This window comes from Acipenser ruthenus, chromosome 56 (assembly GCF_902713425.1).
Source record: "Acipenser ruthenus chromosome 56, fAciRut3.2 maternal haplotype, whole genome shotgun sequence".
NCBI classification, from domain to species: Eukaryota; Metazoa; Chordata; class Actinopteri; order Acipenseriformes; family Acipenseridae; genus Acipenser; species Acipenser ruthenus.
In genome coordinates this window covers 5793097-5811423 of record NC_081244.1, presented here as the reverse complement: position 1 = coordinate 5811423, position 18327 = coordinate 5793097, and the positions used below count along the sequence as shown (strand labels likewise).

At 37.9% G+C, this 18327-nt stretch overlaps 1 protein-coding gene across 2 annotated transcripts; it reads left to right on the top strand.

Moving 5' to 3' along the window:
• Positions 1 to 2853: 2853 nt before the first annotated feature.
• On the top strand, positions 2854 to 18010 carry LOC117404308 (serine/threonine-protein kinase SBK1-like). Of its 2 annotated transcripts, XM_034914997.2 has the most exons (8): positions 2882 to 3150; positions 8037 to 8291; positions 8471 to 8758; positions 9482 to 10862; positions 11297 to 13079; positions 14242 to 14436; positions 16695 to 16897; positions 17153 to 18010. In XM_034914997.2, the coding sequence occupies exons 6-8, from the start codon at positions 14274 to 14276 to the stop codon at positions 17831 to 17833; spliced, it is 1047 nt and encodes a 348-aa protein (XP_034770888.2). In that variant the 5' UTR covers positions 2882 to 3150; positions 8037 to 8291; positions 8471 to 8758; positions 9482 to 10862; positions 11297 to 13079; positions 14242 to 14273; the 3' UTR covers positions 17834 to 18010. The 2 variants fall into 2 exon arrangements, with proteins under 2 accessions (XP_033863038.3, XP_034770888.2); XM_034007147.3 differs by lacking the exons at positions 14242 to 14436; positions 16695 to 16897; positions 17153 to 18010 and having other exon boundaries at positions 2854 to 3150; positions 9482 to 9769; positions 10747 to 10862; positions 11297 to 13400.
• The last annotated feature ends 317 nt before the right edge of the window (positions 18011 to 18327 follow it).

Genomic DNA, 18327 nt, shown 5'->3' with positions numbered 1-18327 from the left:
CCATCCGTGCCCTTGTCAATTGCCCTAATGCCCCTCAAAATGTATGTCTGTGTGCCCTTTCAGCTACAGCAACTACGCCCTGATGTGTATAAAACTAGCTAAAAATGTATTTAAATTGTTAAAAAAAAAGTTTCCCGACCTGAGCAAACCACTCCAGCATCCTCTCCATTATTATTATTTATTTTTTAGCAGACGCCCTTATCCATGTAACAATTGTTACAAGATATCACATTATTTTTATATACAATTACCCATTTATACAGCTGGGTTTTTACTGGAGCAATCTAGGTAAAGTACCTTGCTCAAGGGTACAGCAGCAGTGTCCCCCACCTGGGATTGAACCCACGACCCTTCGGTCAAGAGTCCAGAGCCCTAACCACTACTCCAGCATCCTCTCCATGATTGCAGTGACTTGTTCCAGCACCAGGAGTTACACACTGCAGGATAGAGGACTCGGAGCCTGTACAAATGGTATTGTTCACCCAGACAGAACCAGTCCCTCGTCCAAACTGTGCTGATCCTGGAGCAGACAGCGCATTGTCACAACTCAGCTCTCTGCACACAACCTGGGCATCGCTCATATCCCAGCCGTCATCACACACTGTCCCCCACTGGCCATCGTGATAAACCTCGACTCTCCCAGAGCAGAACACGCTCTCATTGGCCAGCCGGACGCTTGAGCTGTCTGTGGTTAAGCACAGGATATTAATCACTGTTTCACAATTCACCAAAAACGTATAACAATCCAAGCTCTCATACCAAGAGTAAAATGAGTTTGTCTCAATTAAGCTCCCAGTACACAGTTCACAGCCTGCCTCTGTGATAATAATAATAATAATCACAGTACAAGTAATAATACAATTAAGAGCAAGATAAATACAATGACTTTGGTTCTAGCAAGTACAAGTATGACAAAATATGATTCAATAACGGAGCAGATAACAGTGTCAGTGATAGTTACATCAGGATATAATTAAATACAAAATACTACAGATTAAATAACACTTGTGACAGATTACAGTACTCTGAAGTACAGGATTAAATGCAGTAAAATAGGGGGCAGATAAGAGCAAGTAAAGAGCATTTAAGGAAGAGTGATAAAGTATCCAGGGAGAAAAAAAAGAGGAGATATCACATTATATCAGTGATGGTGGTCCACTATGAAAGGCGCTATATAAAAATAAAGATATGATATTATATTATTAGTATATTATAATCCATGTCATAAAACAAACACCCCACAATGCTGCACAATTGTCAGTTTCTGCTTGAGAGAAGCGCAGGACTGAATGGTTAGATGAAATACGATGACAAACTCTGGAATGAAAAAGAGGAACAATCAGGTTTAAAATAGCTTAAATTACTACATTTCAGAGCAACAGAGCCCACAACAAGAACGATGCAAACCCCAGGCAATAAAATGGGGAAATTAAACAACATTAAGATTTTCCAATAAAGTTACTTTATTAAAAATGAAACACTAACACAAGCGAACGACACCAGGAGCTGCTGCTGTAGTCTTGCTGTTGCTTGGTATTACTAAACCAGGCAGAAGCGAAGATGCTGGTCCATGAAGTTATTAAAGTCCATGAAACGGGTGAAGCAGCGGGCATGAAGTTGCTGTATCAGCGTGGCTGCTTTTATTGTTCCACAGTGCTGTGAAATGCTTGGACTATCCCCGGTAGGGTATAAGTTGATAAAAGCAGGTCTTTAAATAAGAGCTAGACTCTGTAATTACAATCACAAGCCATCAGAAATAACAATTACAAAAAATATTATCCATTATAATATTATAATATCCATCACAGCCAGCGTTTAAACATTCCTGAAGTTTATTAATAAAGTCTGTCACTACTTACAATCAAAACCTTCGTTCACTGAATGTTTATTTCAGACTGATAATCTGTATTGTCCTTAAAGTTTAATGAAGTATGTGTTCACTTGCAGCATTCAGATAATTACTTACAGATCACTACAGGCACCACTGAAAGGAGACCACGTTAAGAGACTGTTCACACTTGATCACCCACGCAACTGGAAAATGAGGAAGTTCATTTTATGCTCTTCGTTTGTGTCATTTCCAAAGCATAGGAAATTAAATACTGAATCGTTACCCAGTAGATCCAAGAACAAAACAGAGTTTGCCCATCCGAGCCAACAACACCCGCCCAGGGCTACAGGACCGTAATTTTCAGAGTACAACTCTCACATTTACATATTATTGAGGATGATGGGGTGCTGAAGTGTCTTATCTATGATGTGTTTTTCAAATTTGACTCATGGGAGCACATGCACAATGTTGTGCTGCCAGAGCAAATGAATTTTTTATGCAATGTTTTATTTTTGGTTTACAGCTAAATTACAATGCAACAACTCAAACATATTTCACGGTTTCAAATTTTGACCCTTGTCTTCCAACGTCTGGTTGTGGGATCATAATTTTAATTGAGCTGTTGTGGGGAGTTACTGCGGTGAAGGAAGAAATATTTATTCTAAAGGAAACAGGGATCAAATAAGAGACACACTAAATAATAATTATTAACAAGAAAATAAATTTCTAACTGCAGTAAAACTCTGATTGTCACCCTGCCTGTTTTGTAGCGTACCAGGAGGTCAAAGGTAATGTCACCTAATCAGGGCTCTGTTGCTTAATTACAAAGCTAAAGGCATCGTTTCAAAGTGTTCACTCTTTAATTACCTTCACTATATGTGAAAAAGAAAACTCATCATTTGAAAAAGTTACAAAACCGAGAAAGAAAGAGTGCTGAAGAGGCTGTAAATTATTTGTAAGTGTGCTGTCCTCCCTCACTATTACAAAACTTCCTTCCTGATGTCTAGTCAAGTAGATGGACATGTACAGCTTCCGATTCTACAGTTCTGCTTTGAGATAAAGGGTTTTTTGTTTTTTTAATATGCTGTTTTACCCGCAACACGTTGTTGAGAAAGTGCAGCCTTACATCGATTACAAACCCTTATGAAGAACAAGAACACATTAATATCCTGAGTCTATCTGAAATAAATCCAATCAACTCAAACTTAAGCTCAAACTTATAACTTTTATTATATATATATATATATATATATATATATTTTTTACAAAAATGAAATTTTCCTTTATCATTTGGATGTTCGCCATCACGCTGCCTGTTGGTGAGTATATGCATAAGCATATTAAATTTAATGGATTTTACTAGTTTTTTATAATAAGATAGCTCAGAGTAAGCAGGTTCTATCTGTGCAGATGTTCCCTTAATTCATTCGTCAGCCAGAACTTTAACTGAAGAGACGGTTTACAGAATCACAATGCTTTTAAATACCATTTTAATAGAACAAAAAAAAAAAAATGTTCTTTTTCACCTAATTGTTAAAATTACAGAAATTTGCTTTATCAGGTTTAAGGGATGGAATTTAAATATTCCCTTAATATTCTCTTAATTGAATGTGCCTGGGTTGAACTTACGTTAGTTAATTGACTACTTTTGTAATTAATTTTTAATTGATTCTTTATGCATGTATCTAAAGTGTCTGCGCTTCAACAAAAACGAAGTAATTCATTAAGTTAAATTAAATGTATAGTTTTGGGGTGACAATCTATAATTCTAGGGGGTCTCTCTTCTTGTTGTATTTCACGATTTCCATGAAACATACCCATTGCCGTTTAACATGGAGTTTGTTGTGAAAAATCCCATTTCTGAAAGAATAGTGTAAATATCTATATATATTTTTTTTTTATCAGTTAAAAATACATTTAGCAATTGACAGACTACATTTTACGCCGCATTCAGAAACCTGGCAGCCGGTTTAGTTTGGAGGTCCTTTCTTTGAAATGTCTTCAACCAGCATTTAAATATCTAGGAACATTTGTTATAATAACTCTGGAGAAAATTGTCAATTTTGAATGTGACAACGGCATTTTTTTCTGCTTAAAGAAATCAAGAAATATCTATTCTTAGACCTTGAAATGCTGTAAAAAAAATAAGCTTTTTTTTCCATATCTATCTATCTATATATATATATATATATATATATATATATATATATATATATATCTATCTATCTATCTATCTATCTATCTATCTATCTATCTATCTATCTATCTATCTATCTATATATATATATATATATATATATATATATATACTTGTATATACACAGCCCTACTCCAGTTTATTTATCCAAAGAGGGTGCCATAGTGATGACTACAATTATTTACTTGCTGTTTAATGTACTCTTTGGAGTAAAATGCTTTAAAAATCAGCCCAAATTACAAAACAGCAGCAGTTTAATTGCAGTTCAGAGTAGATATAGGTGATCATGGAAATGAATCACTGTGGGTATAATGTAAGGAGAATTAAATATCTACTGGCGTGTAACAATGAAGTAAAACTAAATGTATACCGGTATATGTTCCGGTAAGTCTGAATATTGGCATCTCTCAAGATTTACTGGTAAATGTCGACGAAAAGTGGCAAATGTCTCTCCCTCCCCCCCTCTCTCTATGTAACAACTGTCTATGTAATCTTAAAACTGTAGTAGTAAAACTTTGTTTTTTAGTAAAAAGTTTTTTTCAAACTTTGTCGACTAAAAATGTCACTCCCTAGTCATTGTATTACATGATATTTGCACACCGTTATAATTTTAACAGAACCTAGGTTTAACTTTTTATATTAATACTTCACTCCTGTACAGAGTGTATACGTTCTACCAACTCAGTCATAATAATATATATTATTTAATACACAGTATCAACACACATTATGGGTACAGCAACACTAGGGGTGTGGATTGTAGTGCCCATATTTCCTCACTCAGACCCCCTTACTTAGTAAATATTTTGGTGTCCCTGAACAGATAAATCATCTCCTCTAAAAATATTCTAAATACTTCAATAAGCAATCCCTCACAAGTTCAGTGGTACCCTAAATATGATGAAGTAGAGGACTTAGAGGACAGATCTCAAACCCCAGCGGCCGTTTTGAAAAGAGCTTTGAAACAGACTTGTAAAAAAAAAAACAAAAAAAAAAAACGAACTACTAACTCTTCTTGTGAGTTTCCTGCCTTATTGTTGTTATCGGTAGCTGCATGCTGACCTTTGCCTAGCCTCGTTTTAATGTAATCTTGGTAATCTTAAATATTAACAGCGGCACAGTGACTGATGTGATGAATTTAGGGTGATGACGCTGTTGTTGCACTTGGGTTTTTGCCGTTTTGCTGTTTAGGGTATAAAAAGAAAACTAGACATTTTCTTACTCATAGAAAATGATTGTAATATTGTTAAAAGTACCTTTTTGTCATTCAAGCCATGGAACAGAAAAGCAGGTTTGTATTGTACATGTTGTGTATACAGAGTCATTTTTTGGAACAAAAATACAGGTACAGTACCTGGGATTCAGTGTCATACAACACAAATTAACTGAGCAAAGGGCACAGTTAATGAAGAATTGGGCAAAATATGAATGCAAGAAATCTAAATCCAACTGTATCATACCTGTAAACAAAAATAAAAACAATGTTAGTGATTCATTAGGTAATTTTTGAAAATAAACCACAAAAATAAACAATGTAAATACATTTCAAAAATTTAAATGTACAACTTGTACATTTACTGGTAGTTGAAAAAAAGCCTATATTTCTGCAAAGGCAAATGCATGCTTTTGATTGGACTACTGTGTTACAAAGCAAAAAAGTTAATATGGGGGGGTGGAGCTCAGGTCTTTGCAAAAACTAATGCATGCTCTTGATTGGACAAGATCATTGCTAAGCAGGAGACTGCTAAAAAAAGATCATCAATGTGTTTTGAATTTTTTGTTAATGTGGTCTCAAGGTAATTGGGTTTATTGATGTGCACATGTATTGTCTTTACAGCTGTGGCCAAAATTTTTGCATCACCTAGAATTTTAGGATTGAGAATTATTATTATTTAAAACTACATAAACATAATTTTGATATTTGATTTAACATCATGTAATCAAAGAACATCATGTAATCAAAGTAACAACAAAAATGATATTGCAAAAGTCTATTCATTTTGGCCATAGCAAAGAAGAGCGACCAGAATTAATCCGGGTAAAATAATTTAATCTGTTAAGTCTTGAAAAAAGAAGACTACGCTGCGATCTGATTCAAGCATTCAGAATCCTAAAAGGTATAGACAATGTCGACCCAGGGGACTTCTTTGACCTGAAAAAAGAAACAAGGACCAGGGGGTCACAAATGGAGATTAGATAAAGGGGCATTCAGAACAGAAAATAGGAGGCACTTTTTTACACAGAGAATTGTGAGGGTCTGGAACCAACTCCCCAATAATGTTGTTGAAGCTGACACCCTGGGATCCTTCAAGAAGCTGCTTGATGAGATTCTGGGATCAATAAGCTACTAACAACCAAACGAGCAAGATGGGCTGAATGGGGCCTCCTCTCATTTATAAACTTTCTTATGTTCTTCTTATGTTCTTAAAAAAGGAGAAACAGGAGACAAACAGGAGGAAACACAACACAGCTTTCATACTTAGATATTTAAAGATGCATTTTTTTCACTTTTAGTATTTGGTTGTCAGTGGTTTTAGGGTTGTCTAAATATATATGTGCGTGAGACCAGCCTTTCAGGCTGGGGCGACACATTTTCAAATGTGTTGCATGCTACTTGCATTGTGGTTAACTTACAAGCAAACACCTGCTATTGTTGAAAACTGAAAGTATACATACAGTAGGCATCTTGATACAGCAAAATGTGTGAAGGGATATTGCTATATTTCCAATTTTAATTAGGCTAACCTATGAGAATTTCAGATGTATGAATGCTCAGGCCTTAGTAAATCTTAGCTTAACTATTTTCTTTCACAAGTAAGCGATTTGATGTATATTGCTTGCACAAGAAGGATGTAATATACATTTAATTGGAATGTAAATTCGTATGGTAACAACATTTTCAGAAGTTTTAGTTAGTGCTGTTTTTAGTAAGGGAACTAATTACTATTATTATTTATTTCTTACCAGACACCCTTATCCAGGGTGACCTACAATTGTTACAAGATATCACATTATTTTTTAACATACAATTACCCATTTATACAGTTGGGTTTTTACTGGAGCAATCTAGGTAAAGTACCTTGCTCAAGGGTACAGCAGCAGTGTCCCCCCACCTGGGATTGAACCCACGACCCTCCGGTCAAGAGTCCAGAGCCCTAACCACTACTCCACACTGCTGCCCATATATGCTTATAATTTGGACACTTGTCTTGTTGTTGGTGTATCTAATTTAATTCAATCTTGAGCTTGTAAATTGAAGAATTTCAAGCATGTTTTAGTTTTCTTGGAGTATTATATAATGCATATTTTTTTAATTGTTATTTCTGATGGCTTGTGATTGTAATTACAGAGTCTTGCTCTTATTAAAAGACCTGCTTTTATCAACTTATACCTTACCGGGGATAGTCCAAGCATTTCACAGCACTGTGGAACAATAAAAGCAGCCACGCTGATACAGCAACTTCATGCCCGCTGCTTCAGCTGTTTCATGGACTTTAATAACTTCATGGACCAGCATCTTCGCTTCTGCCTGGTTTAGTAATACCAAGCAACAGCAAGACTACAGCAGCAGCTCCTGGTGTCGTTCGCTTGTGTCAGTGTTTCATTTTTAATAAAGGCGTAACTTTATTGGAAAATCTTAATGTTGTTTAACTTCCCCATTTTATTGCCTGGGGTTTGCATCATTCTTGTTGTGGGCTCTGTTGCTCTGAAATGTAGTAATTTAAGCTTTTTTATTTTTTTTATCAATCTGAATACATTTTTAGCTAAAAGTCAATTTAATCATGAATTAAAATAGTTGATAATTGTGCTCTACCGTATACTTCCAAATACAACAGTTGTACTTAAAATCAGGCCACCTAATTTGGAGTTTCTTGAAAAAAAGAGGATTTTTAAAAAAGGTTTGTACTAACTTACTCTCAGAGTTTGAAGCCGATAAATCTTTACTTCTTGTTTTATTTTTATATATTGATTTGAGAAATAAACATGAATTTTCCTTTCTTTTTCCAGATTCCTCAAAGAAACCTCAAATAATAGTGAATCCTGCGAAATCAGGTGACGTTTTTGTTCAGTGTAGCTGGGCTGGGGAAAAGAACAGTAATGACACCTTTGTGCTGTTTAAAAATAAAGAGAAAGTGGACGAGACTCACAGCGACACATTTCACATCAAAACAGAGACCAGCAACAGCGGGAACTACACGTGCAGGGTTTCCAGAAACGGACTGTCTTCAAACGCCAGCGCTTCCGAGCAAGTGACAATAATAGGTACATTTAGCTAGTTTTGTTTTTAATTTTGCCACTTTCGTTTTGCTCCACATTTGAGCGCTCGACAACTGAATAAAAAAAAAACGTATTTTAATTGACCACTAATTGAGATTATTATAATAAATAAATAAATAAATAAATAACTCCTCCTCACCATCTATGTTGTGTTCCTCTCCTAGCTCCTCCTGCTCTGTCTGTGAGCAGCTCTGTATCTGTGAGAGGAGCGGATGTGACAATGCACTGCAGCCTCAGCAGCTCATATCAGAGCACTGGCTGGTTTTTTCTTTACTGGGACCGCGAGGAAGTGCAGGCGCAGTGCGTACCTGTAGGAGACAAAAGCTCCACCTTCACCCTAACTAAGATACAAGAGAAACAGCAGGGGGAGTACTTGTGTCGCTACTCCACCCATTCACAGACCGGCTGGGTGCTTACTGAACAATCTGCTCCTGTGAATATAACTGTGCTCGGTAAGCAATGTTGTGCATAGATTGCTCTTGCAATATGCTATTTCACCAGGCATTGCAAACCAACTGAGCTTGAATCTGTCATTATTGTTTAAAGCATAACCAAACTCCAATCGATGTTTCAAACACCCCCCCCCCCCCCCCCCCGGTATTCATTGCATTCTCCTGTGCTGTAACTAGCTTTACCATATATTTTTCTACAGTATCTCCATTGCTTTGTTATTATTATTATTATTATTATTATTATTATTATTATTATTATTATATGCAATATAAATTGTGTCGGCAAAAAACATGTACTGGGATGCACTGAAATCTGGGGTTTTAATTGGCTCAGAGTGACACTGTTTGGATCAGCTGAGTAAACCCCATTATTATTATTTATTAGCAGACGCCCTTATCCAGGGCGACTTACAATTGTTACAAGATATCACATTATTTTTACATACAATTCCCCATTTATACAGTTGGGTTTTTACTGGAGCAATCTAGGTAAAGTACCTTGCTCAAGGGTACAGCAGCAGTGTCCCCCACCTGGGATTGAACCCACGACCCTCCGGTCAAGAGTCCAGAGCCCTAACCACTACTCCACACTGCTGCCCGTGTTACTTCCTGTATTTTCACGTTTAAAACGTGTCATTCTATTGAGAGGAATTTTTAAACACGTCTGTGGTTGCCATTTTTAACAGCTGAAGTGACAATGGTATGTTTTGTTCTGTATTCCAGACCTCCCTAAGCCAGCGATCTCATTGGAAACACTGTTAAACCCAGCTGGAAGAAATGACATTACTTGTTCATCAGCCAGGGATTACAGAAACGTGACGTTCTATTTGCACATCCAGGGTGAATCGAATCATACTGAGATGAAGAACGCAGAGGCATCTGATAACAGAGTCACGTTTACTGATATAAAGCTTACAGCAGGGGCTTACTGTACCTGTTGGTATGAAGTCCTATTTTTAGGAAAGCGTTTCATTTCACCATTTAGTAAGCGTGTCCCTGAAGTAACAGAAGGTAATGTGATGTTATTACATATCGCTGAAATATTATTATTATGAGTCATTTAGCAGATGCTTTTATCCAAAGTGGCTTACAGAGACTAGGGGGTGAACTATGCATCATCACCAACTGCTGCTGCTGCTGCAGAGTCACTTCCAATAGGAGCTCGGTTTTAAGTCTCATCCGAAGAACGGAAATTATGACTTCCCAACAATTTTTCTTGGAATGATCAGAACCCCTTTTTAAACTGCTGTTGTTTTTACACACACACAAAAAAGTTTAATAATTATAATAGACAATGATTAATTAGTGATGTTTTACTGTGTTTTAAAATTTAAAAACTATTTGTTTTAACAAAAGTCGTGGAATCCATATATTATTTACAAAAAAAAAAAAAAAAGTACAAATGGGGCTGAAGTGAATTACTTTTGGTTATAGCTGCATCTGGGGGTTCTCGTGAATTTGTGGTTTGTAATAACCTTGTAATCAATTACAGCCCACCTATTATAGTATATATAACATAACAAATTATTACATTTGTAGTTTGTCTTTAAAATAGGATTGTAATAAACTTTCAATACTGGAAAAACCTTTAAAAAACATCCTATAGATGTTTTATACATGAATCCTTACACGAAATGACTAGAAAACAGAACGCTGCTGTACTATTAGGCAAAACCTGCAAAATCGTGGTGGCTATGATTCCCTCCTGCCCTTTAAGGTGTAATGAATTACTTCTGAGCCAGCTGCGCTCCTCAATTAAAAAGCGTTTATTGTCCAAGGGGCTTCAGAGCCTTCATTGCATAATCTGATCAAAAGCAAGTGGCCCTGGGTAACGTCATCTTCTTTGATAAGTAAAGATCGAGTCATTTATAAACCATACTCTGGAGGTGACTAGCTGAACCTTCTGCTCATCTCTAACCGCACACGAAAGTCTCGCACATGTTTGAAAGACAATGTTATTTATCCAGTTCTTGCTGATTGTGTTTTAGAAACAGAGCTCAACACATGGATTGCTATCGGGGTCAGCTCAGCTGCAGCGCTGATGCTTCTCGTGTGTGTCGCAGTTCTGTGTGTCCGCAGAGTCAAACGAGGACCTACCAGCAGGGTAAGTCTCAAGTCAAGCTACCACTTCTGTAACCTTTTTAAATACATTCTTACATGTGTGATGTCAAACAGTCACCTCATTCTAACTTCACTCATGCTATATTGACCCTGTACATAAAAAACAGAAGAATCACGTGCAGTAATAATCCACCACTTGGAACCTTTGAGCTCTCTTTGATTACTTTAACTGATACACCTTTGAGCTCTCTTTGATTACTTTAACTGATACACCTTTGAGTTCTCTTTGATTACTTTAACTGATAGACAATAAGTGGTACTAAATGCATAAGACTACAGCTTGAGTGAATACAATCAGCAATATCGAAAATAACAAGTCTGAATAAAAAAATTAAAAAAAAAGCTTTGTGTCTGAATTGTGTGAATGACTCTGGGCGCCACGGTATGATCTGATACAGATTATCGTTCCTATTGCAGAACACAGAGATGTCGCAGACACAAGAAGAGGAGGAGATCGTTTACGCCAGTTTGAACCCAAGCACTCTGAGAAAAAAGGACTCAACTTCTCTTATGCAGGAAGAACAGGCAATTTATGCAGCTGTCGTCATCAAATAAAAACCCACAAACTAGGACGCTGATTTCCAAAGGTTCTGTTGGGTGGTGCGGTCGGTTTCTCAGATCTGACGACTGGGTTAAATTTGATGGTTCTTAGCCAAGCCTGATGCATAGAACATCACAAATCCATTATAATTTTCACTCAGCTGTTCTGAATTGTGGCTCCACTGAACTTGATCAGCTCTGGCCAAAAGTTTTGAATTAATTTTGCTTCATAAAGTCGAATGAAACCTGCTAAATAAGGTTACCTTGTTAACATATTGAATTACACACCCTCTATATAGAATGAACTCCCTCAGCTTCATAGAGTCCAATGAAAGCTGCTGAATAATGTTCCCTTGTTAACATATTGAATTCCACCCCCTCTATATAGAATGAACTCCCTCAGCTTCATAGAGTCCAATGAAAGCTGCTGAATAATGTTCCCTTGTTAACATATTGAATCACACACCCTCTATATAGAATTAACTCCCTCAGCTTCATAGAGTCCAATGAAAGCTGCTGAATAATGTTCCCTTGTTAACATATTGAATTCCACACCCTCTATATAGAATGAACTCACTCAGCTTCATAGAGTCCAATGAAAGCTGCTGAATAATGTTCCCTTGTTAACATATTGAATTACACACCGCTTTGTAGTTTTCCATAGACTTAACGGAAAAAAGCTTTAGTCTGTCATAATCGAAATCTAACATGCAATATAACTGTACTACTATTACGGCTTCCGGTAGACTTTTGCGATATCATTTTGTAAATACTGAGCTGAAGTCATGTGGTTTCATAAAAACGCCAGGTGCTCAGTGTTTGGTATTTCAGTTGAGTTAAAATTGCCAAAATGAGCTGATTTAAGAATCTGTATAAATAGCCATTCGAAAAGATTTTAATTAACGCATGAACAGCGATTCACAGCCGCACGACTTCAGGAAAACAGCAGTCTATCCAGAGGCTGATCAGGTCTGTGCATCAACGCTGCCAGGATTGTGTGAATGCTCAGGGAGGTCATACTCGAGACTAACTTGTGTAATGTTTTAATTCTGACAGTGTGTCACGTTTCATACAGAAAACCTATCATGATTCTTTGACCTGTAGTTTTGTTCACATTGTCTGTGATTTTGTTTGATGTCTGTGTTTAAAATATTTGATTAAATCCATTATATATAGATATAGCAAACAGATCACATTCTGGGGGTGCCACTGCAAATTAAAATCTTCTGAATACATTGGAAGACGGGACGATTATCTATCCAGGGATAAAAGTTTTTTTTTGAGTGGGCTTCTGCATTTATTTATCTGTCTCAATACTTCACAGGATGTTAGCATGCGCGTGTGTGTGTGTCAGTCGAGTATATATCTTTCAGCGCATGTTCGTGTGGGCGTGTTTGTGTTTCCATGTGTGCCTGTGTTTGTTGTGTGCTTGTGTGTGTGTGTGTCCGGGGGGGAGGATTAATCTGCAGAGGCCAGTTGATACCCATTCCATATAAAGAAGAGCGCAGTGCCCTTTGCACAGCATAGCGTCTAATCAGCTTTTGAAGAAAGTCTTGCAGCTGAGCTGCTAGTGCTGGCAAAGCAAACAGCTGGACTCAAGCTAAACACCAGCTACTCCTACTACAGAATAGCAAGCACAGAGAGAGAGAGAGCCAGAGAGGTAAGGGAACACAGCCCTGAAACAAACTACTGCATATAAACCCGAGAAATCACAGACGAGATACAAGGCTTCACCGTCTTGTGCTGGGTCCACTATTCACAGTTTTTATACTGTTAATGAGAAGATGTGCATGAATTATTTTTTATCATCACATTATATGTTTCTCCTTAAATTTATTATGAATCGATTTTCAGGACTTTCAATGCGTCATTAATCTAATTATTTAAAAAAAAAAGGGCTTTTGTTCAAAACGTTTTGAAATAAATATTTTTTGTAATCATTTAAACCATTTTGCACACTGCAGTTTGACCTCTTTTCAAACAGTATACATACATATATATATATATATACACACACACATTTCAATGGTTTAATTTGGATGATCCTGTGTAATATATATTTTTTTTAAAACACATGAAAAAAAAAAACCACACAACATGTGCTTAAATCTATTTCATTTTTGTCAAAAATTGCATCTTCCTTTTTCCATTTCCTTTTCACTTGTACTGGATATTTATTGGTCCAGATGGTGTTTTTTTTAAAGCTTTATATATATATATATATATATATATATATATATATATATATATATATATATATATATATAATATTTTAAACAATGTTCTATTACTTTTGAATGTATCAATTACTCAATGCTTTATCCAGGTTGTACTAGATATGGACTTGGACTGTTGTGGCATTATCATATTCCTTGCATTATTATTATTATTATTATTATTATTATTACTATTATTATTATTATTAATACGTACTTTCTGTTCAGCATACTGGATACCTCTACTGGTTATTCCCTTCTAATGATTTAGCTGACTTTTTGCATCGTTATTTCTTGCTGTTTGGATTAGCTGCATAGAAACACAGAGCTATATTTCCTCCAATCCATGTGAGTTGCTGCATTAAGGCAACATGTGCATTGAGCAGTTCCAGTTGTTACACTCAGGTGCCCCAGATTAGAGCTTCGACGTGTTTCGAGAGCTTTGAGGGCTTTACTGAGACCACAGCCCTGCTTTAAACTTCAGGATGTGATGACTGCACATGAATACCTTAGCTATCCGGGATATTTAACTCGCTGTATGGTAAACCTGTATGGGGGGGCGACTCGCTATCTGACTGGGAGATGTTGCTCTGTTCATGTGCACAGGGAGAGGAGAGAGACCCCCCGACCGCGTCACCATGAATCCGATCCCCGCGGCTGACGGGGACCCAATCGAGGAGCTGATGCTGCTGATGGCTCAGAGCCTGAGCAGCCTGGAGATCAGAGAACACTTCAACGTCATCAAGGAGATCGGGAGAGGGAAGTATGGGAAAGTGCTGCTGGTCACCCATCGCTGCAGAGGTACCAGGGCTACGAACCAGCTTCATTAAAGAGGAACCACCTACATTTTAAAATGTCATTTTAATTGTTTTTTATATTTCCTTGTTATCTGATAGTGACTAGGTTATGTTATTATTATTATTATTATTATTATTATTATTATTATTATTATTATTATTATTATCAGTAGTAGTACTATTATTATTATTATTATTATTATTATTATTATTATTATTATTATTATTATTATTCTTTATTTCTTAGCAGACGCTCTTATCCAGGGCGACTTACAGTTGTTACAAAATATCACATTACAGATAAGAGCAGTTATAAAATACAATACAGTCAGTAGTAAATAGGAGCAAAATGACATAAGAGAAAATACAGTAAATAATTATGTTTGAGAGCGATTTAGACTAAGAGCAGTTAATCTTCTAGTAAAAACATTTGCTTATAAAAGTAAATTCCATTAAGAGCAAGTAGTGAGTACAATAAATGGATAAGAACATTTTCAAGTAAGAGAAATGACAAAAAAATGTGAATACGGTTACCCTGAAGAGTAAAACCAAGCACAAGACACAGGAAGTAGTTATAATTGAGAGCAGTAGTAGAATATGGAAAGGTATGGAGCAGTTCAGTGCAGATACAAGCTGATGCAAGTACTGGTACAACTGGGTGCCATACAGTCCAGTATAGTGGAGAGTTTTACAGATGCTGTCTGAACAGGTGTGTCTTGAGAAGGCGCTGGTATGTTGTTCCAATTTTCTCTAAACCTGCCTTTATCTGGTGTTGAGCTTGTCTGTGGAAGGGCTGGAGTGGACAGCTTTCTCTATTCAAATCCATGTGTCTGTTCAAGTTGTCACATGATTGGAGGCTGTGTGGTCCAGTGGTTAAAGAAAAGGGCTTGTAACCATAAGGTCCCCGGTTCAAATCCCACCTCAGCCACTGACTCATTGTGTGACCCTGAGCAAGTCACTTCACCTCCTTGTGCTCCGTCTTTCGGGTGAGACGTAGTTGTAAGTGACTCTGCAGCTGATGCATAGTTCACACACCCTAGTCTCTGTAAGTCGCCTTGGATAAAGGCGTCTGCTAAATAAACTAATAATAATAATAATAATAATAAAAATTATCATAAGGCACTATTTGAGCAAACCCATAACCACTAAGAATGAATATATCCTACAAATTGTTAAAAAAAATAAATTAAAAAGCCATTGAAACAATTGAGACCTCCCTGGCATTTTAAATACAAAAAAAATAGAAACTCCCATTAATCCTTAAGAGACCAGTAGTTCTAAGCTGTAGATGTGCATGAAATGTCCATATTGACTTACAAAACGTACATCTTTCCAGAAATGTAATAATAATAAAAATGTTTTACAATAATTTCATTTGAATGCGTTATATAAGATATTGAAAAGAATCAGTAATTGGGGTAGTCTTTCAGATTACACACTAAACAGGCAACACAGACAGATACATTTTCCTTAAAGGGGTGCTAGGAAAGGTTTTCAGATCCATTCTCTTACCTCTTATCAGCACTCGGTATTCCATTGCTGGTGCCCTTTTTCTTGTTGTATTTTACACTTCGATCTCGAACGTGCAGGAATCTCAAAGGCAACAGTAACTCTTCCTCTGCTGTATCTCAGCACCCTTCCAAGTTTCTGTAACCAGACACAGGAAATCACTCCATAGATTTATTTCATCTACATGAAACATCTGATTTTCACATGTGTCCTGGGTGGATAACAGGGTATGCACATTCAAATATTACAGCACACACACGCACACGCACACGCACACGCACACACAAATCCCTAACTCCTGCACACAGTGGAATTGGCAGCCCCCACTTACTTCTACAAGGATTCCAAAATTCAAGGTATATCCTGCGATATACTACTGAATTAGATATTTAAAATAAGAAGCAAAGAGCTAACACTTGAAGTGGGGGGACCAGTGATGTTGTGCAAGCAAACAGAAGATATTTTAAAAGCCTCAGTCGGCGTGCCTGATAACTCTTCACATGGATTGGGCAGCAGTGTGGAGTAGTGGTTAGGGCTCTGGACTCTTGACCAGAGTGTCGTGGGTTCAATCCCTGATGGGGGACACTGCTGCTGTACCCTTGAGCAAGGTACTTTACCTAGATTGCTCCAGTAAAAACCCAACTGTATATAATTGTATGTAAAAATAATGTGATATCTTGTAACAATTGTAAGTCGCCCTGGATAAGGGCGTCGGCTAAGAAATAAATATTAATAATAATAATTGTGTTGCAGGCACTCTAATGGCCCTGAAGGTGATGCCCAAGACCTCGACCAAGCTGCAGGGTTTCCTGCGCGAGTACTGCATCTCTCTGCGCGTGTCCAGTCACCCCTGCATCGTGGGGATGTTCGGCATCGCCTTCCAGTCTGAGGAACACTACGCATTCGCTCAAGAGCTGGTCCTCGGAAAAGACCTCTTTGCTGTCATCGAGCCTCGAGTGAGTGGAAAGGGGGAAGCTTTGGTTCTCTTAGGATCAGTTAAAAAACACAGTGTTTTAGTCATTATATTGCATATACCATAAAGATCAGATCAGTAGCTGGGGAACACTGCGTGTGTACTTTGTCAAAATTAATTGCTGTGTTTTTCGGGAAGCCTATTTAAGGCTCAAGTTCTTATCTGGAGACAGGTGAGAACTCGAGGGGTTTTTGACAGTACTTTTAATGCTCACCTGTGTAACTTTAAACTGTGGCAGGTGGGCATCCCAGAGACTGCGGCGAAGCGCTGTGCCCAGCAGATCGCCAGCGCTCTGGAGTTCATCCACAGCAAGGGGCTGGTCCACCGGGACATCAAACCCGAAAACATCCTTCTGCTGGACCGGGCCTGCTGTCGGGTGAAGCTGGCCGACTTTGGGCTGGCTCAGAAGAGGGGCTCGCAGATCCAGCTCATCTCCGGTACCCTGCCCTACATGTCGCCAGAGCTGTGTGCCGTGGGAGTCTCCTCCGACCACGACAGCAAGTCAAGAACGATCCTCAGCGTGGAAACCAGCCTGGACACCTGGGCCTTCGCCGTGGTCCTTTTCTGTCTCCTAACCGGATACTTCCCGTGGGAACGCTGCGCCCCCAACGACTGTTTCTACCAAGAGTTTGCCGAGTGGTGCCAAGGTGAGCCGGGAGAATGGGAGGTGCCCTCCCAGTGGAAACGCTTCAGCGACAGCGCGCTTGCCATGTTTAAGAAGCTGCTAGCACTAAGAGCCCAGGATCGCTACCCGGTCACTGAGGTGCTAGCTTACCTAGATGAGGAGTGGGTGAAGCTTCCTGTAGCAGAGAACCGGAAGGAAGAGGAAATGACGACTGAGGGTTGCCATGGAAAGGGATTCAGTGTGTGCAGGACAGCGTCTCACTATGGAAGTCCAATGCAAAAGGATCTGCAGTAAGGAAGGGTCATTGAAAACTGCGGAGATATCCTAGGTGATTTTAAGCAGTGAATGGATTGCTCCATTGGGACCTTTATTTTTAAACAAGGCAAAAAGCAAGCAAGAAACAACAACGCTGTTAAACTGCCGGTTGTTTTTTCTTTGAATTAAAAATCAATAAAATTATATTATTAACTATTATGTTTGCCATCTCTTAAATCACCTGCTTACAAACACAACAGTAGTAAGGTCTAAACAGACAGCTGGCCCTTTGATTGGTCTCAGGGACCAAATTAACGTTCAGATACAGGACGCAGAAAAGTCCAGTTATTGGTACTGTTTATAATGCTAATGCTCTATTACCATTTCAATGTATTTAATAGCGCTTGATACAGATCCCATGTTCAGTGCATACATGGGGTTGATTACAAGCTGTGTTTGCGACATCACAGCTGCGGTCCTTCAATATCAGTATTAGGATGCCATACTCAAGTACCCTAGAGCTTTATTATCTT